This window comes from Gymnodraco acuticeps, unplaced genomic scaffold (assembly GCF_902827175.1).
Source record: "Gymnodraco acuticeps unplaced genomic scaffold, fGymAcu1.1, whole genome shotgun sequence".
Lineage (NCBI taxonomy): Eukaryota > Metazoa > Chordata > Actinopteri > Perciformes > Bathydraconidae > Gymnodraco > Gymnodraco acuticeps.
In genome coordinates, this window is record NW_022989985.1 from 2554763 (window position 1) to 2578950 (window position 24188).

At 40.7% G+C, this 24188-nt stretch overlaps 1 protein-coding gene across 4 annotated transcripts in view; it reads left to right on the plus strand.

The window, feature by feature from the left end:
- Positions 1 to 22957, plus strand: part of LOC117543961 (multivesicular body subunit 12B-like) — a 35805-nt gene extending 12848 nt beyond the window's left edge. Inside the window, exons 7-11 of one of the 4 annotated variants that reach the window (XR_004568618.1) lie at positions 5491 to 5549; positions 17540 to 17595; positions 18126 to 18185; positions 21942 to 22055; positions 22365 to 22957. Coding sequence is in view for 3 of the 4 variants with exons in the window: in XM_034212654.1 (XP_034068545.1) it covers positions 5491 to 5549; positions 17540 to 17595; positions 18126 to 18185; positions 21942 to 21983 (217 nt within the window). In the remaining variant the exon portion in view is untranslated. Of the gene's footprint in view, positions 1 to 5490; positions 5550 to 17539; positions 17596 to 17902; positions 18030 to 18125; positions 18186 to 21941; positions 22332 to 22364 lie in introns of those variants that run through there. The other 3 variants (XM_034212654.1, XM_034212655.1, XM_034212656.1) reach the window with 3 other exon arrangements.
- The last annotated feature ends 1231 nt before the right edge of the window (positions 22958 to 24188 follow it).

A 24188-nucleotide genomic window follows, 5' to 3' on the forward strand; every position in this document is an offset into this window, starting at 1 on the left:
TGGCATCCTCTCTGTGTAGTTACATGCACTTTAGACAACCATACACACAGATATAAATATTTCTGTAGTTTCTTTGAAGTCATAGATTAGATAGTTTGACACAGTGATTTATAAGCAGCTCCGTAACACTCCCTGATTGCTCAAGTAAGTACAGTAGGGTAACTGTGTGTGTAGTATCACACCACTATACTTTATTCATATTCAGCAAGAGAAAATTCTCTCCTCCATGCCTCCTTCAGGCTATCTATAACAACTTTATGGCCTTTGGAGAATAGCACCTCTTAAATTTAACTGCTCTTTACAGTCAGTGGAAAATATGTTTTAAATACAGTCAATAATGTGTAAGTTTTTAATGACCCTTATGATTTTGAAAGCTGCAGTGATCCCTCTCAAATGTTACACCGCCTCAGGCAGCGAGAGCTTGTTAGAGTTGTGTACAAACGTTCACCGCAAATCAGCTTTTTTCAGGAGTGCAGAGCTGCAGAACACAGCACACTGCAGGCTGTTGCATCATTATGGGATGCACGGAGTCATTGCATCAAGGCTAAGGTGTTGTATTTGAATTGTTTTTGTATTGTTTTGTCAGCTGGAAAGAGGATCCCTGTAGCTCTTGGAAAGTTTAAAAAAAAATGAACTTTTTTCCCAAAAAGGCCTCAGTTAGTATAAGATAAAGAGTCAGGGATTTGATTTACAGAAATATATTCTTGTTCTGTATCACCTATAAAGTAATAAGTAGGATTGTGGCAACAACCTAAAGCGACTATTATCACTACAGCTAGCTACAGAACTTAAGAAGTTCTAATGTTGATTTTAGCAAACATTTAAATGTACTTAAAGAACTATGCCTGCAACTGATAATCTATTTCCCTTTAGATTATTTCTATTATTTGTAAGTAAAACACGCCCATGTGAAAAGACACAGCTCAAGGTGATATCATCAATTTGCCTTTTTGGTCCATCTAACAATCAAATACTTAAAGGATACATCAGATAATTGTATTGATTATGTGATGTCGTCTCCTAAAATGCACATAAATCAGATCTTGCTCCACTCAACATAGCCGACAACAGACTATGCAGATTTGTTCTTGGTTGTCCTTTTCGTTCACATCACTGCACAATGTATAACCAACTTAAATGGCCTTCTTTAAATGTAAGAAGACACATGCATTGGCTTCAGCTGATATTTAAATGCATTTATCTTAACTATTATTTAAAGCAGTATTTCGTACCCTACTCGTCAAATCATCAAGTTAGACATTCTGTTCAGATTTATTTCTCTGTCCCCTCTGCAAAAAAATGGATTGGCAGAAGAGCGTTCATGTTCAAAGCCCCAACTGACTGGAATACTTTACCTGCTGCTATTAGATCTCTTGCATCATTGGGTTTAAACATGCATTGTTATCTCACTTTCAACTGGTCTGTACTTGTTATTAACTGATATTGATGAAACTGATTTGCTCGAACTGTCTCAAATTGTAATGATTGTATGCATTGCTTGAACTTTACTTAACAGACTGTATGTGGTTTGTCTTGTGTGTCATGTTTTGCATTTTGTCTTTTTGTTTATGTATGTCTGTAAGTTGTTGCTATTGTCGGGACCCCTTGAAAACTAGATGGTGCATCTCAAGGGGTTTATCCCAATGAATACAAAATGTCTATATATATATATATATATATATATATATATATATATATATATAACCAGCAATGTTATGAATGTTTTTTTTATAGAGACGAAAGTGAACATTGAAAACTGATTGATTAATTATTTTTAATTGGCTATCCATCTGTCCATTCATCTATCCATTGCCAGCGTTTTTGCTTGATCCCATTAATTGAATTGATTCAATCATAAAGTGATTACTGTTATATACTGCTGGGAAGTACTAAAAAAATAATATTGATATAATAATAAAGAATTCTTGACCCTATCGGCCCCACTGGTTTTCCATCATACTTTTATGCTTTGGCTGGTATCGATGTGAAAAGGGTTATAGACCTAATGCTGTGTGTTATTAGAGGAGTCTGAGGACGTTTCTAATTCTAATTGCTAGACCCTGCAACCTTGCAAAAAGAATCGGAGGAATTAAAAAAGGAATTGTTTTATCAAGTGGGATCGAGGATAAAAGCTAAACCTACAATACTTATTTCTTATTGGCTCTGGCTGTCTCACCATATTGAACCACTAAAGCTGGTACAGGCCTGTTATACAAGCTGCTGCTGCTGCTGCATTTGAACCTTGTGTGTTTAATGTCCCTTTATCAAATTTGTTGAAAGCGCCTCACCCAGCGAGTGCGTTCTGTTTTGATTCATAGCTGCAGCTTGATGTCAACCACTTTGGCTTGTTCTCTGTCAAGACGGAGCATATCAACCGACTTTATAATGTGGGAAACCTGCGCCATCCGGTCAGCCTTTTAATGTGTCCAGTAAAGTATCCCCCTCCTTCCTTCTCCTGGCCAACGCTGCCATTTGTTCTCCTGATAAAACTGTCATTGCTGAGGCTGATATCTGACCTCTACAGTGACTGCTAGCATAAATTAGCCTCGTTCTAATATTGCAATTCCTTTAGCTTCACTCAGAATCAAGGTTTTTGACATTTCTCTTAGAATAATAGGCTATTGTACACACGGACACTTTTTAAATCAAACTGTACAGCGATAAAAATGTCAAGGCTGAGTATCTCTTTTTTTTATCATTTCACACTAGAGTTGGCTTTTCCTTGAAGCCTAGAGAGTCATCAGTGTCAGAATTGGCATGCATATCAATATGTTTCAGATAGCGCTGTCTTTTACCTGTGACACTCTGCAGGAGTATTGTATCAGCTTTCATTGCTTGCTGGTTAACCAAGACTTCCCACCGCACGCGACTGTTGCCGAGACAGAGACACCGCGACTGTCAGTGTGCGCCTGACACATCTCAGAAGTGTTGAAGAACAATCACTCCCCCTTCAATCTTACTCATTACTTTCTTGTGTTCGGAAAAAGTTTCAGAAAAAGTAGCGTAGATCAAGCAAACGGACGTGGACGCGGTGCCAAGAATGATCGAATGATCAGCTGAGATCTGATGGGCGATGTGCAGTGATTTGCCACCAGATTCAGAGACATCCTCTTTTCAACAGCTGACACAGAGCTTAAAGGAGGATAATGATGGGTGAGAAAGCAGCTCCCACAAAGCAGCACTGTCGGCACATAGAGGAAGGTGTGGAGATGTTGTCACGGGAAACGCTGGATGTGTGTCAAAACAAGAGCTCCCAGCTTTCTGTATCGCTGTGCCGATATTACTCTCATCCTCATCTTACCTCTCCGCTGACTACCGCTCGTCTGTCCCCACCGACTCTCCCACTTTTTTCCCACAACGGAGACAACTCTTTTCCTTATCCCGCACGGAACAACTTAAAGAACAAAATAATCTGTTGAACTGTAATTCGTGTTGTCAAGTAATCCTTAGTGTCGTGGTTTGCTTCGCAGAGCTAATATGATTTTAACTGCGGCAGATTTCATGGGAACATAAGACTCTTGATCTGCTTCGTAATTGTGTAAATCTTTCAGGCCGTGTTCCCAGTTTTACTCTAATTTGATGAGGAACTACTCTATAATTGAATATTCAAATTAGGAATATGTGTCAATATGGCTCTCCTTGCCTGAAATGAGGATTAATTGTTGTCAAAACTCCAGTGGCTGACATAATAGGAGCGCCGACACTGCTGTTGATTAGCAAATGCACTTGCCATGTTTTTGTTTTAAGAATTAGATGTCTAATTGATTTGCCATATGTTACCCTCTCCAATGCACCTAAAATTGTATTTAGAAATCACCAATTTGGATTGAGACAGTTTTGTGTTTCAAACAGATGGGAAAAGAAACCCTAGAGATTGCCTGTAGAAAATCATTTCATGAGCACAATTCCCTGGTTTTACATCAAGTCTTTGGGGCTTTAAGTACCACTTTGTGGTTCTCAGATGCATAGATCAATCGGCAGACTTATTCTTTCTCTGTTCTCTTTGTTTATTCTGCGTACTAATTTAACAAAACAGACCAAAAGGACATTTAAACCCCCCCCCCCACACACACACACACACACACACACACACACACACACACACACACACACACACACACACACACACACACACACACACACACACACACACACACACACACTGTATCAGTCCTTGGGATGTCTTTGTGCTTTGAAAGATGCGTACCTTTCTTCCTGAGCAGTGGAATCAACCTTTTGAAAGGTAAAAGAAGTCTGCGTTGAATATGGCAATCGTTCCCACAAGATTGATGCCAACCTTTTTAAAAATTCACCATTGGCCTGGATTTAACATGGCCAAATGCTGATGTAAATGAGGAGGGGAAAAGTCGACCCTTTCATTGCAAATAAATCTGAGTTGCAGGCTTCAGCTCATAAATACCACTGCCTGTCAGAAGTCTTGTTTTATTGCTCTTGATGGAAATGATTGCATTTATTTATCTCATGCGAAGAGATAAGGCCACACAACTCATGCACAACACTCGTGGAATATGCAGATCTGTCTTTTAGTCCTAAATTTCAAAAATGGTACACCCCCCTGTAAGACTTATTATGTTTTCCATAAACAGACCAAATACAGAACATGATACAGTACACAAAACACGGCTCATTATTCCTAACTCCACACCTGCTCACTCCCAGAATCTGTTGTGTCTTCTCATAATTCAACATCGTTTTATTCTTCTTGTCTAGCTTGTTCTTTTTCTTCAACAACAATCCCGTACGCCTGCGTGTCCTCTAATCAAAGCAATTCCCATTTTTAATGATATTGCCAACTACTTTGCATTATCATTATAAGATCATTTGTTTTATAATGCCATCCCAGAGCTCATTTTTACCTCCAGAGCATGTCATGTTATGCAGCTCCCTCCAAGCTGTGAATAATTTTTTTTTTTTCCTGCTTGCTGTGGATTTATCGATCCGTAGGGGTGAGTCACAGGGTGTAATTCATGATAGCTTGATTGATGAGGATTTCAATCTTATATGGTTTGTTAACTTCAACTGCCCACAAAGTGCATTCTGTGCTGTTTTCTGTAATACAAGGCCATGAAACGTAAAAAAAAGAAAAGCAGACTTCCCTTGAATAATGGAATCGCTCAGTTCCTCCAGAATGTACAAGATCCTGCTCCATTCCCCCCCGCTAACGGTCTGTTCAAGCCCCTGGGCAGCTGAGGCACGCTTTAACTTTTACCATATTTCTCCTCTTTAGATTCATCCTGGTATTTCAGTGCTCTGTTTTGATTTGAGATAAAAAAGCCTTAGTGTAAGGAGGCAGTTCAAGGCTTCCATACTAAATACATTCTATTCTAATGTATGGGCAATATGTCTGGGAACATAATAATGCTCATTAAATAGAAACTTGACATGGCGCCTTTCATGTTTTACCATAATGTCTGGGAAAATAATGTTGATCTGTTTATTGAAACAGTGTTGTTTTCTTTCTGGGCACAGGAAGACCCCGACCCGGCAGGACTCTGAGCCCCAGAGCAGTGGGAACTACACCATGACTGGTAAATACTTCACACTCGAAATGTATCCAAGTCAGCACTATTTAGTCTTGTATTTAGAATTGTATATTATTTAGGTTTATTTTTCATGAAGTTTAAAAATGACATCACGTTCCAGGGTAACAAAAGCCTTTTGTGACAGCGATGTTATATTTAATAACATTAAAAAGAAAGTCAAAATGATTGCTTAAAAACCGCCAAATAAAAACTAGCAGACGTCACTTTTTGTCTGTTCAAGTTGACCACAAATAGGTTGAGATGATATTTAGACTTTTATGACTAGTCCACCAGGTTTAAGAAAAAGTACTTCTTTAGTGCGAGCTTGTTAAAAGCTGACGGCAGGGTCAACTTGTTCAGCCTATAAAAACATGGGTTGTTAGAATGCTTACTTTTGGCCATTGTACCGCAAGAAAATGCTTTGTTTTTTATTAAAAAAAACAACTCTTGGGCTTTCTATCTCCACTGAATAGCATCACCATGTGGACATAAAGGCGGCTCCTCTGGTGCTTTATCTACAAATGCTTTATGTCTAGATCTCCTCACTGATGGATACTGTACAGAGCTTTGCTTATCTGAGCGAACGTGACTTCCCAAAGGAGCTCGGCATTACACTCGAGAACATTTAACAGATGTCAAAGATGATCCATCACATGTCATACTTACATATGTACCGTGCATTGCACTGGACGAATTTCCTTCTCTTTGTCAAGGAGAGAAACTCTACTAAAGCACAATGCTGCAGGACTAAGACAGAAGAGAGGCTAATTCGTTAGGAAGCAGAGATTTAACCACGGCCGCCTCAGAGTCACGGAGTCAGAGCCGGCTGAGACGCTCTCGCCCTAAAAGAGCGTGTGATTCGCATGAGGAGAACGAGGCAGGCAGCTTTTTATCCAGCTGGAGAGAGACACCATGTGGTGAAGATTCCTCCTGCTGCTCAGGCAGAGGCACACCCAGGCTATGGCCATGTTACACCCTACCTTATTAACACAAGCCTAAGTATTAAACAATAGCTGAAGTGCACATGATTTAAAATGCTAAATAAACGTTTTTTTTTTAAGTATAAAAATATATAAGAATTTTAAAATTACTTATTAAAATCGAATATTTTTTTCTCTCCTTTTTTGTTCTGTATGCCCCCATCCCAAAAAATGTGTTAAAAAAATTATTAATACATCATTTTGTTTCTGTGACAGTCATATTATAAGTTAGTCAAGACAAGTGTGCAAAGTGTGGCCCTGAAGGAGCACACATTAACACACAGCTGAGTGCTTCGTGGCATCGGGTGTGCGATACATCCACAGGGACGTTGTTTGAGTGACAGTGAAGAACATGCACATACTGTACAGTGCGTTGCCAGCAGTCATCATTTACCTCCGGAAAACTGTCCTTTGCAGCTGCCTCCTTCTACCTTCATGTGTCCCTGCGTGATTTGAAAGAAGAGTGGATAATGGAGTTAGCCCGAGATGCTTCTTGGCTTTAATTTCTTCAGACTGTGTACTCGTCAGCCTCACAGCATCACACTGTGCATGTGAGAGAACACAACTTCCCTTCATTAACAATGTGATAGCCTGCGGACCAAGTGTGAGGTCGTAGCCGACAGCCTATGTGTGTTAATTGTTAGCGCTGGTAGCTGTCGTGTGTGTGTGTGTGGTTGGGGGGGTGCGTGGGTGTCTGCGTGTGCACGCGTGTGTGTGGGCTGACAGCTGGCCAGGTTCGAGTTGGTCTAAAACCATGTGCGCTCTGTCAGGGCTGTACAGGCGCCTTCTTTAGGATTGATGAATTGCCTGCTTTCTTGATTAAACCCTCCGTCACTTCCCAACAAAACAAAAACCCAATAGAAAAAAAAGAGAGAGAGTTGAGGGGAGGAGAGGTAACATGTCTGGGAAATCTGTCATCCGCAGTCACATCATGTACAGATGTGATGTGCAGGCGCTTTGACATTTATTACCAGAATATTAAAAACGAATTCACATTTATTTTGCAGCCCTCTTTCACTTGACAGTTCAAGCTCATTTGAAAAGTTATCAAGTTTGCAGAGCCGCTCCAACCTTTTGCTTTTCTCCACCACGTTGCTTTGATCCATGCCAAGTCCCTCAGTGTTATTTATACATTGACAGAAAAACAGGATAGCTTAAAGGTAATTAAACGTGCATCATGGAATGTGTCTAAAAGGCATATGTTGGATATAAATAAATGTGTTGAAAAAATGCAGAAACTCTAAAATAAACCTGTGTGACGCGTTGCATTGCAGTCTCTCGTCATTACCTGCAGAACAACATATATAGTATTCAGCAGACATCCACCTGATAAGAAGGTAAACGTAATAAAAAGTAATACATTTACATATCTATTGCATTAATCAAAAAGAAATCCTGACATTGGCCCTGATCTAATGTAATATGGAGAGCAATTATTTTCATATCCATTAGAGGAACTTCAATTAACAGACACTAGACAGTTCATCCTTCAGAGGGAAGGAGGCGGAGGGAAAAAATAGGAGGCTCAAAATTAACTTGGGTTTGCAAAATATCTTGGCAGGATGACAGTGATTTTTTGATTTTCAGGAAACAATATTAGAATTCTTATTAAACTATGTGCATCTGCTTTTAATTTGCTGCAAATAATTGGAAAATGCAATGGAGCTTTCCAATTAAAGCTCCACTTTATGCTGTTTAATAATACCCTCATAATATTATAGCTTATGAAATGACAGGTGAGTTGGTGTATGAATAAAACATAAAGCCCTGTAATAAGAGACGGGGGGGAAAAAAAACAGGACAGTTGTTGGGGGGCTTTTAAATACTCGACATCATTTGCATATATTAATCTCCTCTTTTCAGCCTTATCAAGTATTCCACTGTATTTGAAGTTAAAATAGTCGTGACAGGCAGGGGTACGCTTCGTTTTTCCAAGGATTTATTACTTGTATAATTCTGGATCTTTAATAAGCCAATATGACTGATCCTCTGAGTTCTGTGGAATTTGGTTAATTGTTCCAGATGGTGCTCACTGATTATGCAAAATTACTTTCTTTCTCCTCTTTTTCCCCCAAACTACACCATTTCTTGATTGACTAACATGGAGAAAAAGATTATTTTTGGCGGCGCACTTTCATTAAGAGGGTTCTCATCAGGTTTCAAACAAAAGTTCCATCTTATCTCTCTGTGTAGTTCTGGGCAAGGCTGTGCAGAGGGAGGCGATCCGCCGGCTCTTATCTCACACCGTGATGGATCTCAACCGCTTCTGCACCGCTGGGGTTATATTTTAGAATAACACAATTCTTTAGGCTGAGGGATTAAAAAACACGACCTCTGAATAGTGACACAAAAGTTATTATTAGTGTACGCCGTTCTCTTCTTTCTCCTTTCTCCTCTCTTTTTCTCCCAGAGATTGATGAAATTACTAAGCAGCGGGGTTGGTCCTTCTCTCGCAGCTCAGGCTCCATCCACAATTCACTAACATTCTGTTTTGCATTAGCTAAACCGAGCTGAATGAATCATTTATGGAAGTGTTATGGGGGAGTATCGGCAGATTTACTGCCGAGCTTTTACTTTAGATGGAATGGGATTTCTATGAAACCGATCTTGATGTCTGAAGTAATGCCAAAGCTTACATCAAGACATGAAAGGAACACTCTTAAAACCCACGTTTTGCTTCTTAATTCCCCTGGTCAGCAAAAGGCTAAACACAGAGGGGGGGGGGATCTGCAGGAGAATAGTATTTACACCTAATGTAAACTCGTATACACACACCAACACAAACAGTTCCTCACACTGTTTACTACTCGACTCAGCTAATGCTGTGAAGGAGGAGTGCTGAATTTCTGTTTGATAATTTGATGGCTTCTACATTTAGATTTAGTTCTGAGCTGCTAATGCATTATCCACATTTAAATAGCAGCTTACATGCCTTCTTTTTTGGCATGAATACTGCAAAACTGAATCAAACAATTGACAAAAAATCAAACCAGATGTGATTGGTCGAAAGAAAGCAAAAAAATACAAAAACAAAAAAGTGAGGAAGGCATTATGGGAGTTTTAGCAGTGTCATAAAGTGACATTTTCTCAGAAATACACAAATGTTCTTATACATTTCTCGACTGAGAAGTTTTTGTCGGATCGAAAACAGAATCAAAACAAGTCTTTTTTGTTGTTAATTTGGAAAAATGTGTTTAAACAAACAAGTTTTTCTAAATTCTAAATTGTCCAGATAAGAAGTTGAATGTAGAAACTATGTTCTGAAGGCAAAACTTAGGAAAACTTCTGAAACATTATTGTCTAATTTATAACTAAAATACCAACCTGTTGTGTGTTATTCATCTTTGTCTTCTCAGTCAAAAAGCACTTTCGGATTTTAACACATTTAACACCCTTACAAGAAAATCCTGTTGGCATTCGCCCCGCCGATATGTCAAAAAACCCGATTAGACTATCCAGGTTATTTTGGAAACATGATCGATCCTAGTGTGACGGTGCCATTAAGTATTTGGGGATAAATCCTGAATGAATCGTAATGGAATTTTTGACTGGAGCCTTGAGGCCTTTAGGCATTTTTGAACCTTTATTACAGTCAAATAAGAGACTTTAAATGAGTGCATTTGCAGGCCGGACTGGACTCTGGAGTCTCATCCCTCATTGCTTTCTATCCATCCCTGAGATAGAAGCAGTGCTCCATTAGTTTCAGTGTCCAGACGTGGACAGCCCCAATGGATGGGCCTGTCACGGCTCCCTCATTTGCCCCATGTACAGCCGGGTTTGTTATCACACATCTAATTAGAACTTGATAAAAAATATTTCACAAAAATCCAGTCATTAAATATAGTTTAAGGAGATTTATGGTCAAATATGCCTTAAAGATCTTTTAATGGCTCTGCTGACTTGTTAAGTTTGTAATTAATGATCTTCTAATAAATACTGTGGTGTGATTTAGAAAGCACAATGAGATTCTGGGAATGAAGTCGTTTTGGAAAAGGGCATCTGGGGCTTTCAGAAGCTATATTAAATAGTTCTGCTCAGACTGGTTTGCTTAGAGCCATGAAGTCTGCTGTGAAAAAGTTCACACACATCAGTGTCTACATATTGTTGGGGTCTTTTTTATGTTAGGGTGCAAGGAATAGTGCATGGTTATTAAATAGTATTTATGTCATTTTAATACTTAATTAGTGTGTACAGGAAAGTCCAGTCTCCTCTGTAGTTGTGCTTGTATTTTTTTGGTTTAAGTAATCCAAAATGTCTTTCTTCCACTAATCCACACACAATAAGCAAATGCATATGTATCAAACTGTAAAAGCATTATACTAATAACAATGGCCTGTTTCATCAGGAGAGTAATGGTCTCCTTATTAGCATAATTAATGACAAATGGCAGCGCAGCATTGGTGGATTGGTTCTAGGGGATGATAAATTGGTGGATGCCCAGGTTAGTGGCTGCCAAGGAGGCCTCTTTGGCTGTCATCCCTCCTGCTTCCACTCTGGCACAGTTCATTACTCACCGTGTGAGATGCCACTTTACATTGCCTGGTACTGTGAGCATGGAGAACTTAATAATGCCACCACAACCACACAGTGCCTGCTGCTTTACCCACAGTCCAGAGGGCAAGCAGCTCAGCGAGGGCTAGGGGTGGAGGGGAGCGGGCCGACGTGGGAATCCTCTCCTGCAGCTGCACTGATCAAAACAGATCACGAGTCAGTCGCAACTTGAGGGGAACCGAGGCCATATGACCCGGTCTCCAGTGCTGGTGAGTGTTTCTTGTTAGGATTTCTGGGGCTCACCACATCCCTCGCATCATTACGGGTTAGTTTGTCCACAGAACCGCTAATTAAGAGGGGATTTGTGTAATTGTGCCTTCTGCTGTGTCCCATCCGGCACATGCAATTTACTGTCAGCCCTCTGCCAGCTTTTACACTTGTCCAGAGAGGCGTACCCCATTTATACACACATTCTGCTGCACATTTACCAGCAGCCACAGCTGGGGATCAATGCCAGTGCCATGGCAATGTCTTAAAAGACACTGTGCCGCTGATTAAAGTCTGATTGTCCATTTAATTCCACCAGAGCTCTCAATAGCTAGTGAGAAGCCCTGTTTAGCACTGGCCGCTTTTAAAAACAGTGAATACAGTTTTAGTAATTATACCAGATCACTGAAGACTTTTGGTACCTAACATTTGGTGTTTCACAATTAACAGCTTGCATATCTTGTATATTTGCATGACAGTGCTTGTTTTAGAGAAGATAGCACACACCTCCTCGGAGCACCCTGTGTTTTGCAGCAGTGTTTGTGGCCGGCCCACCATAGGTGCTGCTGGCTCTGCCCACTTTCTGGAAGACTGATGGAGCAGCGCCCGACTGGGGCTGCCTCCTGGCTCCCTACCCACTACCACATTTCAAGGACTGCTTGTCACAGATGGAAAAGTAAGTGGGTCATTCTACATAAGCTTGCCATTTTGCATCCCTCTGTGAAGACATTTTTTTTAAATATTGGATTTTTCTTTTACTTTATATGCCATTGCCTATTGCTTGTTTTTTTACAGTTTATGTTGAGGTTATGTTTCATTGTGTTACTGGTAATATAAAACGTAACTTTTTATTTAATTTCATTTTAATTTGTTCTGCGGATGGTAGTGCACAATAAAGTGAAAACACAGATTCACAGTAAACCATTTACACACCACTGAAATTGAAAAAGACGCAGAAAAGATCTTATGTTGGCTGACCCTTACGCAAAACCTAAATAAACAATATGAATAGATGGTTTGTCAATAACGGTTACTTAACATGTAACATAAGAAAGAATCAAATAAATCAAGAGCTGTGCACAACTACAATTCTAGCTCAACTAAGGTTACAGGTGACTAGCTTCATAAATTGAAATGAATTAAAACCTATTAAATTATCATTTTAGCTTTTATTGTCATTTGTACATAGCTACAGTGTAGTTATTCAATTCAATTCAAAACCTTTATTTATCCAGCTAAAATCCCATTGAGATCAATGATCTCTTTTTCAAGGGAGACCTGCAGACAGTGAACATCTCAGGTCACAGGCTCCTCCAACAGTGCAACACAATAAAACAAATAATAGTGCAAGTAAATAAAATAAAGTATAGAAATCCTCAGTTGACGCCAACCACTGAAACACACATCTGCTTTTAAAGTAGTCTGAACAATCTAATTCCCTTCTATGGTGGTCGTCCTCTGATCTAAAAACAAACAGTATATGTTCACTTTGTGGTAATACTCTGCTCTTGCCCTGCAGTTCTTAGTAGACTGTAGAGAACATTTTATATGGTTATTGTTTTTTCACAATGTTTGATGATGCATCTATAACATTTCACAAACATTTCAAAGTGAGTTAATATGTCATAAGAACATACAGCACCTTTTCTTTTGAAATATATTCAATGTGGACGGCAAGCTTGTGTAAAATGATTCAACCTCTTTTCAGTCCCTTGGTGCCGCTTTTCTGTTTTCTCTCCTCAGTTTCTCTCCGTAAACACGAGTGTGTAGAAGCCCCAGCCTGCAGTGTGTAAACATACCCACATCCATCCGCTAGATGTGTTGCATACTACTCTTGGCATTAGAAACATTTAGATTTGTTTACATTTGGATGAGATGAAATTAATATTTAAGTATGAACCAACTGACTCGTTGTCAGGAGAATTTCAACAGAAGCTTGCACACACACACACACACACACACACACACACACACACACACACACACACACACACACACACACACACACACACACACACACACACACACACACACACACACACACACACACACACACACACACACACACACACACACACACACACCACAGAGTCAGTCTGGGAAAACAAGCTGCGCACAGCCGGCAGAAACAAAAATAGACGATCAGAAACCCTCAACATCATTTCAGTGCGGGACTTATTTTAGTATCAACCTATTGCGCTTTTTAGAATGTTAATTGACTCTCCAGTAAACATTTAACTAATTCAAAAGTTACACTTCCACTTTTGCAAGCGAGAGTTTGAATGCATTGAAAAGTTTTTTTTTGATTCCCCACTCCTCGTCTGTCGAGAGGGCTTGAGAAAGCAGGGAAAAAGATAAAAGAAAAAGAATGGGTTTCATAGAGCCATAGTCATTAAAATAATCTGAAAATAGCAACTCGCTATCATCTGTTCTCATAGCACGGGTCAGGAGCTCTGACACCTCCAAAATTCCTCCTGTCAGGGTAGGGGGCCATTTGTATTCTCTCTCATTAGGCAATTTGACTAATGACCTGCCGTGGCTGCAGAGCTACTGAGGGACCCGGAGCCTCGCACCCTCTCTCTTGCAGCAGCCTGAACACACACCCTCTATTGGAATGGCACAGATGGCATGCCCGGGCGACAAAATAAACTACAATATGTCTCCGAGATGCTGTCAGGCCTGGGCACTATTTCTCATGTCAGAGAGGGGCTAAGGGCTGTGAGTGGGCAGAGGGGGTCCTCCTCCAGCTCTCTGTTCATCTACTCACCATTATCTGCTGAGGTGACAGAGAGCAGGGTCTGCAACTAGAATAGCATTTCCATGGTCTACATAAAGAATCCGCCTCAAATTGAGAGTCACGCCGACAGGAAAGGTATGGCAATGTCTAGCCTGGCTACACAAAGAGAGGAGACAACATCCAATTGTTTGGAATATAAAATGCAGCCGGTTCCAGGTAGAGCTTAAACCAGCGGCTTTACTTATTATCTCTTATTATTGTATCTTACTGGACAATAGGAATCAGCTAAACATAATAGAGGCTCATTCCCCTGGCCGTGGCTTTCTCACTTATTTCAGGTGCGAGTCAGATTCAGCCTGGTAATCAAAGTAGACAGAGATCAATGCTATTCTTCTGGATTAGTGAAGTGTAAAATAAAAGTCCATCAACATTCCTAAAGTGTTACTCTTGAGTTCAGGTCAAATGGGGTACGCTTGATCACCCGTGCATATTTTCAATCAGTCGTCAGTGTCTGGATCGTGTGTGTGTGTGTGTGTGTGTGTGTGTGTGTGTGTGTGTGTGTGTGTGTGTGTGTGTGTGTGTGTGTGTGTGTGTGTGTGTGTGTGTGTGTGTGTGTGTGTGTGTGTGTGTGTGTGTGTGTGTGTGTGTGTGTGTGTGTGTGTGTGTGTGTGTGTGTGTGTGTGTGTGTGTGTGTGTGTGTGTGTGTGTGTGTGTGTGTGTGTGTGTGTGTGTGTGTGTGTGTGGCCATGTCTGGTAGAAACCCTGGAAATGCAATGTATGGCGCTGCTGAAGTCCTGGGTGACAGTGTATCCAACAATGGAAGAGTGAGGGATTAGTGCTCAGCCCAGCGTACGAGGGAGCCCTTCCCGCCCTGAAACAGCCATTCATCTGTGCCCAGGGGCTGGAGATGACAATGCAGCCATTGCTCATCGCACCTGACGGAGCCATTAATAAGGCGATGATCCACACGAGGCCCGTGCTGACTCCGTTCTTTACACTACAATCACTCAAGCCACAGGGTCCTCCTTACTTAACGCCACCTCTGCGCTCGCCGCCGCCGCCACCACCATCATCATCATCATGATAGTCATCGTACCAAAATTCCTGCCAGATGTTTTCATATTCTCTGCGCTCACATACTCCAAACCACCCAATTCCCTACACTGCAATACAGTCATGAGTTAATGGACTGTAGCCTGGCCATTTGAGCGGCTCGAACATGCTTCATAGTGGGATTCCTGGTCAGCAGATTGGATTTACATAATTTTTGCCCTTTGCACCTCCGGATTTCACCGTGGTATCCATTTCTTACCACCAAGTCATCACCTGCGCCTCTCCATTTATCTGGATGTAAGATAGCCTCTCTAGTATAGATGGTGGTGGAATACAAAGTGAGATCTGGTTTTAAATGTAATCCTTGAGCAATAAAGAAACTCTGTGGCCTTCAGCTCTGCATTCATCTGTCCGCGCCACGCAGATCCATCAGCGGCTACAATCTCGACTTCCCATTGCTGACTATTGATTTAAATGTATTCTCCCTGCCTGCCTCTGCCTGGCTGTGGTGCTCACAGCGACACGGTAGTGCGTGTTTGTTCACTTGTTGTTATGACCTTAAACAAGTCATTGGACCCACCTTGGTTTGCTTTCTGCTTTAGATGGCCATGTATCCAAAGGCTTTACAGGGATGTAGTTGTCAAGGCTGGGGCATTGAACAGCCTTTCGTGGGTGGAAAAGGAAGCTAAACATTTCACTACTAGCCATTTTTAGCCATGCTAGTAGCTATAGGGATGACAATGTCTGTCGGTCGGTCGGTCGGTCGGTTGGTCCACCTCTTCGACCCAGACTGAATCTTTTCAACAGCCTTTTATGGATTGCCATTAACTGTCTTACAGACATCAATTGTTCCAAGTCGATTAATAGTAATGATTTTGGTGATTCCCTTCGCCTCGGGTTCCACCATGATTTTGATATTTCAGTTTTTATGTGAAATATCTTATTTACTATTTGATGGATTGCCTTTGAATTTGGTACAAGCTCTCTTGCCCCCCTCTGGATGAATTGTGATAACTTTGATGATCCCTTGTTTGTCATGTAGCGCCATCAGCAGGTCAACATTTACATTGGTACAATACTTGGTATTAGGCATGTCCTTTCTTGGGGCAAATTATCAAATACTGCCAACCTAAAGTGACATGGTAAACATGGCTATATCATTTAACCTGCTTAACATGTTAGCATTGTTTTATTGACATTTTAATTAGCTCAAAGCACTGCTTTGTCTAAGTATAGCCTGCTAGAGCGTGCCTGTAGACTCCTGTTATGACTACATCTGTGGGAGATGAGTGGAAGCCAAGAAACTAGACAAGCGTTCCTGTGGTCATGAGGGTGAGGGTCATGCTTTGATTACAAAGATCACATTGTACTACACTTGTGTGGAAAGTGCCAAACCATGGATCTGTGTAATAACCAAGAAAGGAAAGCAAGTCACATAAGTGTCAACGTGAGGGATATTTTAGAATGTCCTACTTTGGAATATTGCTGTGAACAGGAAAGGCCAAGAGGAGTGTCGGCTCCAAAACGATGACTCATGAACAGCTTCGGCTTACATTTATGAGTTCCTTTTCCCGTGCCAGCGGCCTGATGGCCTGTGGGTAAAAGAACATTAGTTGGAAGCTTGGCCTCTTGATAGTTGGGGCTCGTGTTGAAGCCAACGGCAGGAAGTTTTGTGCCTCCAGATTTGGGAGTTTTATAATGAAGCCAAGCAGCTGCAGTTTTCCCTTCAGTCTGGAAACACGAGGCTTTGTGTCCCTTGTCACCATGTGTTAATTTGGGCCCTAATGTATTTTATAAACAAAGGGCTGCTCTCTAGCCTGACAGTCGTGACACCTTGATTCCAGTGCAGGATGCATGCAGTACGGGGTTACACCATTAATAATCTACTGGCAGCCATCACACCATTTTAACCACGATCATTATGATAAAGGGCATACACTTAATTACAGGCCTGCTTAATTATAGCTCTGTTGAAGCTCGTTTGTTTGGTCAAATGCTAATTATACCACCACGCTCTTGGCAAGTCCTCATTTCAATCCACTTTTTGCCCGCTGAACAGTGTGGCTTATTTTCATGCAAATTTGATATCTGGTGAATGTTTTGTCTCTCTTCTTTCCACTTTTCTGTGCCTTGGGTGAGTGTGTCTTTGTTTCCGCGGTGAACATCTCTCAGACAAGATGGAATCAGGAATAATCAAGAGTAATTAAAGTGGAGGAGGGTTGGGAAAGGGCTGGGTTGGAGGAGAGAGCGGAGGTGCTCAAATACAGCACAGAATTAAAAAGAAAAGCCTTTCATCTTGTCTCTGTAGACGGAGGGAGGGGAGGTGTCGGGGGGGCTGGGGATGTTCATAGCTTTGCCTTTTTATAAACCTGTGCTTAGTTTTGTGGAATTACTAAGGAACAAGAATAGGGAGTAATAAATATATATTTTATGTCAACCTTAAACTTTGTTTTCTTATGTTTTTGCAGCTCTGGACGACGTGCCCTTTGTCATCGCTGAAAAGTTTTGTGACAATCCCAAAGAGGTACAAATTATTTGAGGAAACGATTGCATTATTCAAATAATATGAGAGGGGTCATGAAAGTCAGTCTGCAACTACTTGTTCTGCAACCTGTTGTGTATTATGGTCATGATATGTGCTCCTTGCTTCCTGTATACAGCCCTTAATCCTTTCCTGTTCCTGGTCCTTTCCTCTCCTTCCCTTTTCCTTCCTTTCCGCTCCTTCGCTTCAAATTCCTCTCTTTCCCTTTACTTTCTCTTGTTCTTCTTCTTTTTCCTTTCCTTTCCTTTCCTCTCCTTTGCTCTCCTTCCTTTCCTCTCTGTTCCTCCAGACTGAGTGATGAATGTGTGCAGTCAGGCAGAGCTGGCTCAATGCAGTCCATTTGGCTGGCTGGCGGCGGTTGTCACTATAGCCCCGTTTGTATTGACACCGAGAGGGAGAGGATTAAAGATTTTAAGCATGCTTACTTAGCCATGAGCCTAACCGCCATGTTTCTTGTGTGTGTTTTTTTTTCTTCTTCTTCTTCCTCTTCCTCTCCCTGCTTTGGATTTCAGATGCAGCAAGTCAATTTAATGGGCATTACCATCAAATCCCTGGCAGAGATCGAGGAGGAAGTGAGTAGAGGCTGCAACGCTCGGCTGCCACTGACGCCGCTGGCCCAGAATGCAAAGCAAACGGTCTTGGGGTTGTAATTAAGTGTCTGAGACAGTGAGGCCCTGTTGGCTCCACTAAGCCCCAATTGAATAAAAGCATGGCCAGGCGAGGCAGCCATTCTCTCCTAAAAGCTTCGTCTCCTGTTCCAAAAACACTTGACTTTTATTCCCCAATTCTTCTCTCAAACAGCTCAATCTAGCACCTCGCAGAGCGCTGTAGGTCTTAGGGAGTCAGATTTTTGCATGTTTCACTTTTCAAGTTTCCAATCGGCTTCATTTTCAGTAGCGAAAAAGTTCATGCAGAGCAAATAAAAGCTCCACAAAGTACTCCCCATTTCTGATGAAACACTGTAGCCTGCAGGCATCCGTAGGAAGAAAATCTGTGTGCAGCCTGTGTGTTCGTGAGAGCAGGAGAAGGAAAGGGAGTGTGTGCGTGCGTGCATGTGTGTGTGTGCTTTAAAGAGAGTGACAACCCCCCCTTCTCTCTCATTAGCACGGTATCTTGGTATCAGAACTGCCAGGAAGTGACAGACCACTGTAAAAGAACAGGTGCTGTTGGGTTTGAGATGTGTTACAGAGCAAACACTCCCTCATCAAACCGGGTGTCTGTTCTGCACTCTGCCTCTGTCTTCTGTCACATACTATCCAAATCACACAGAGTCGCCATCTTGTCATATGGTCATCTGAATGAAGCTCATTGTCAGCGAAGGTATTAATGGCGTGTACGTGTTTGAGTGTGTTTTCCAGGGTGGGAGACAGGCTGGCTGCTCATATATGCTCTTGTCTTTTCTTTTTTTTTTTTCTCCTTCTTCCTCTCCTCTCCTTCTCAGGGAGTGTGATTAGCAGGAGGACACATGGTGAGCTGAGCTGGGGAAGGGAAGGGAAGGGGCATGAGAAATCATTAATTACAGCCGCGCTGGAGCTGATGAAGTAAATGTGAGATAGTGTAACACACAGGATTTAGTGAAGTGGACGACAGCACAAGATTAATGGTGGGGCCAGGCTGATGAGGATGAAGTCACAGCTTAGCTTGATAATTAGTTTCCAAGTGGAAGCATCCCTCACCATTGTGTTATTCTTACTTCTCTTCCCTTGTTATTATCCCTCGATGATATCTGCAGAACAAGAGGGGGAATATAGTCGGTGAGATTGTTGCAAACACATTGGACAGCAGAGGTGTTTCTTTTAGAAAGTGATGCGTATTTTATTTATTTCTGTTCTTTGTCTAGTTTTGCTTGTTTTTCTACATCAGTTGTACACTGTAAAAATAGTATCCACGCTTCTCTCCATCATCAAGGCTTCTGTAGAAGTAGAGACACATTTTTTGACATAAAAACCTCTATATAGAATATCAGTTCAATCTGATCAATCAGTACCCTCATTTCTGAATATTGTGGAGCGTTTTCTTCTTCTTCTTCTTCTGTTGTCCAGAAGAGGTCACTGTCCACTAAACTGTGGAGCTCTTTTCCCCCTCTTTAGTAACCGGAGGCATTTTCAGCAAAGAACCTAATTGCCTCTTTCTAAACCCATTAAAAACATATAGATTCATGAAAGAGATGTACTTTCAAGAATTATACATATGCACATGTAATTGAGGAAAACTGTTGTAATCACAGCCCCAGTTGCAGATAAGACCATTTCCTAACAGGCATCACTTAAGCCATGTCTCGGATGATGTTGGTTCCAGCAATTAGGCATTCTTTTCATTTCCCAAATGACTCACAAAACTTGCGGATATTATAATTGCTTTTAGCCACGCATATCTAATTTGTGTCTTTTTAAGTGTTAATTAGTACGCGATTTAAAGTGACATCTTTATGTAGTTTGCTCTGCTGAAAAATGTTGTTGGCGGCGGCTCGCTAATGATTTTCCGAGGGAGCATGCTAGGGTGGAAAGGAAGTGTGTGTGTGTGCACACATGACAAGATTTTCATTAGCACCTATGTATGATGGGCCTTCAGTGTTTGTAGGGAGTGTGTACAGTATGTGTGTTTCTGTGCATGCTTGTGTGAATGTATGGAAAGGGCAGTGGTGTACAGGGCTGTGTGAGAGGTGTGAGTGGGAGAGCTCCAAATAGAGGTGGAATTAATGAAGACAACATGTCACATATTTTTGGCAGTGGAGCAGGGACAGGAAATGAAGCTGGGCTCGTCTGGGTGACTGCCGCCCATGTTCTTGTGTGTCACTGTCCTGTCAGCCTGTGTATAAAACTGGCAGACATTGATACATGCTCTCCCTGATAACACCCCATTCCCCCATCCATCATCAGCACACACACACATACACGTAAATTATTTATTTACCGTGCCAGATGTTGAGACAGAATTTTTGTGTTGTGGGGGGAAACATTTCTGCTCAACTAAAGGTCTTGTGATACGTGACAGGCTGCTGCGTAACTTGCAGCTTCCGCTAAAGTATATGAGGATCAGGACAATGGTATTGTGATTGTGAGAGCCCGGTCCGAGCCTCTGTGGCTCCAAGGCTTCTGGTCGAGATTTAGAAACGTATTTCAGTGATCATACAGCATCACCTAGTGCTATGCTGCAGTAATACAACTGTCTAACTTGGTGAAGTGCGCCCTACTTTGTTTCACAAAACCTCACTGTTCAGAAAGTGGAACTACACCCACATCAAAATCATTAATGTGACATGTTATAAAGAGTTTGATAAATATGTAATCAAACATTAGACTGTTAGTTATTGTAGATCATTATATTTCCCCAGTCACTTGCATAATAAATTGGTATTTCATTCAATCATTTGAATTCATAAAATAGATTTTGATAATATATAAGATACAAGTCTAAGTACTTTTTGGAACTGCTAATAATGTTGGGCAATCACCAATACTGCTTTCTCAATGATACTGATTCTAATACCTTAACTCAGGTTATCTCACAATATTAAATACCAATCCAATTCCATTGCTCTCATTTTCCCAAATGTAACATCTCTGTTGTCGTCACTTTGTAAAACTCAAGAATATTTCCAATGTGATGTAACTTGAGGCCAGCAATTGCTTTGGTTCCAAAGTGAATTCAGCTGAAGGCAAAGCACTGCATTTTTGTAATGGCAATGAACACATTCTAATTATTATTGCAGATCTGTCACACTGGCCTCTTTCCTATAGGTCTTTCTTGCCTAAAGCAATTGTGCGATATCTTTGAATAATATCAACACCATTTTTTATATTTGGGTTAATGACAAAATATACTTCCTGCAACAAAGTTTAAAATGTCTACTCAGTAAATTATCATTTTAATAAATAGAAGTTAAATAATGACGTATAGAAACAGTGAAAAAACAAACATTATACCCTTTTCTGCTTGTAATGCCACATACAGTAAGTTGAGCATTATAGTTTGAAGCCCTTTTGCTTATCAAAGAGTAATGCCCATGCTTCGCCAGAGGGGGGCAGTGTTTGTTAGTTTTTTTCTCAATGTGAATTCTGGACGACCCTCTCACGATCACTCTGCTGTCGGGGTAATGTTTGGCCTATAAGAGATTCGTATTTAATCAATACATGTTTAAGCTATAGTTCAACATAATATCACTGTAGAACATTCAGAGAGTTTTTTAAATGTTTGTGCTCAGTTTACTTTTGTAAACATATATATACTTCATTTATTTGGTATTAAGATGGTGCAGGTAAATTGTGTTTTATGCTGTTTTTTCCACATGTTGTATTAATCGTTTATTTTTTCTTCTTCTCATGCAGTTTTACTACAACTTCAGCACAGAGCGGAGCATCGCTGTGTGACCTTCCACGCTGCGGTCTCACCTTGCCAGACTGACACACAACGACTGAAACACTACTGACTGAAAGGATCATGTGAATACTTGTAAAATAATTTAGAAAAAAAACAACTATATTATGTAATTTAAGAGAAAAAGGTATTTTTACCTTAATGGATTTTATTTAAATGATTTAGTACTAAATGTATTTTTTATAATGTACAACTGTGCACAATACATTTGAGAAGATTTTGTTATTTATCTTGAAATAGATTTTTTTTTCTAAATGTATGTTTTGTCGCTCGAATACATAAGCGTCTGGCCTAAAGTAAACCAAGCTAATAAATGTCCTTGAGATGAATTCGTAAAAGTCTGTTAGCTGTGACTAATTTTGTTCGTAAAACAGGACCGTGCTGAGTCGCAGTCATGCAGGACGGAAAGAGCGGCCTCATCCCACGCAAACAGGTCTCTGATGTTCATTTCCAGCAGAGGCATCTCTCCATCACAAAGTCCTTCATGAGCAGCGTGCGGCACCAACGAGCAGAGCTTTGAGACGCAGGAGCCTTTCCCCCCGACACACGCCCACATCAGAAGTGACTGCTCTCCTGAGTCAGGTCTTTAAGAGTAGAACAGATCAGCTCTGTGAACACGTTATTAGTGACTATTATATTTGTTATTTCTATGTACACCTGTATAGAGAATTGTTTTGAAGGAACAGAAGAAAAAGTGGAAGTTGTTTTTCACTACTTTAAAATGCGCAACCCTTAACTTACTAATTATCCAACATTTCATGCATATATTTCTTTAATTAGGTGTTTTTTTTCTTCTTTAACAAACTAAACAACACTTTGCTGCCAGATCCAGAAGCAGAGTTTACACTTGGATACCAGAACATCACTTTCTTCTCACTCCAGCTCACATGTGTCATTTGCAACTAATTAAACTGTCAGAATCTATTTGCACATTTTTGCAGGTGTAATTAGTATTAGAAACTCATTAATGGATTAATGTCCTCGTTGTTAATTACGCTCTCCTCCTGCTAAGTTTGTGAACTTATGGATTCTGCTAACAATGCAGGTATTTGTTTTCCTCCTGACCAACATTCCTAATGACTTTTGATATTCACAGGTGTTTAATGAAGCGTAGAGCAGATGACAAGCCTCCAGGAGCGCTCGCGTTAACTCCTCTGTTCTGCCGCTGAAATCAGAGCGACGGTCTGAGGAATCCTCTGCAGAGGGAACAGCTTTCACGCTCCTTCATGAAGGTGACACTCATGTCAGTGATGCCCTAGAGCACAGTGACAGCCTCCGACAGCCCTCCCCCCGCTGCGCATAAAGTGCATATATACAGTACGCCATATGTATCCAGATACACTCACACAGGCTGCACAAGCAAAATTGCATTTTTCACCTTTGCTCCAGAAAAACTTTGCAAAAACTAAAAATATCACTATTTTACTAGCTCTTAAATCCCTTTTACAATTCTTTAGATTATAGTTTAATATCTTCAAGTGTTAAGACTGGGTGAATTCATAGCATATAGTATATAATATCCTTTCAGGGGATGTGTTAAGTCGAAACAATATTTAGAAAAGCTGCAAAACTGTATCATGAAGGATGAGACAATATACTATTGTTTTTTTATGATTAAAAAATCCCATGAAAAGTCCAAAACTAACAATGGAGGAATCCTAACACCAAATATTGTCTAGCCATAGCCTGATAGACGGTAGCTTATTTCTCTGTGTGAGCTCCGAAAAGCTCACACAGAGGAATAAGCTCACCAACAAGAGTGAGCTTTTGTTGGTCCATTTCCCCTAACGGGGAAGTCCATTTCCCCTAACGTTGTCGTGCTGCTGTAAATGCTCACCAGCACATCAAATCAAATGTTGATAAAAGGTCCCCACAAATAAATGACTTATTCGTGTTTGAGTAATGTTTCAAAATAACCAAAAGAAAGAATATATTCTTGGTCCTTTTTAAAAGATGTACTTATTCAGTAGGAACAAGTGGAGTGCTACTGACAAGTGTGGGTTGAAACTTATTTAGATACGGACAACCACTTTGTTGATTTTGGTCTTTTCATGGGAAGTGTTGACAACTACAAAAATATAGAATGTCTCCTGCTTTAACCTGAACATTTCTCTGCAGAACCTACTCGTAACTTTAGTATTGTGTTAGCAGCGTTGTATTGCTGCTCTCAGCAGGTAGAGTCTGATGTTAGTGCTGCA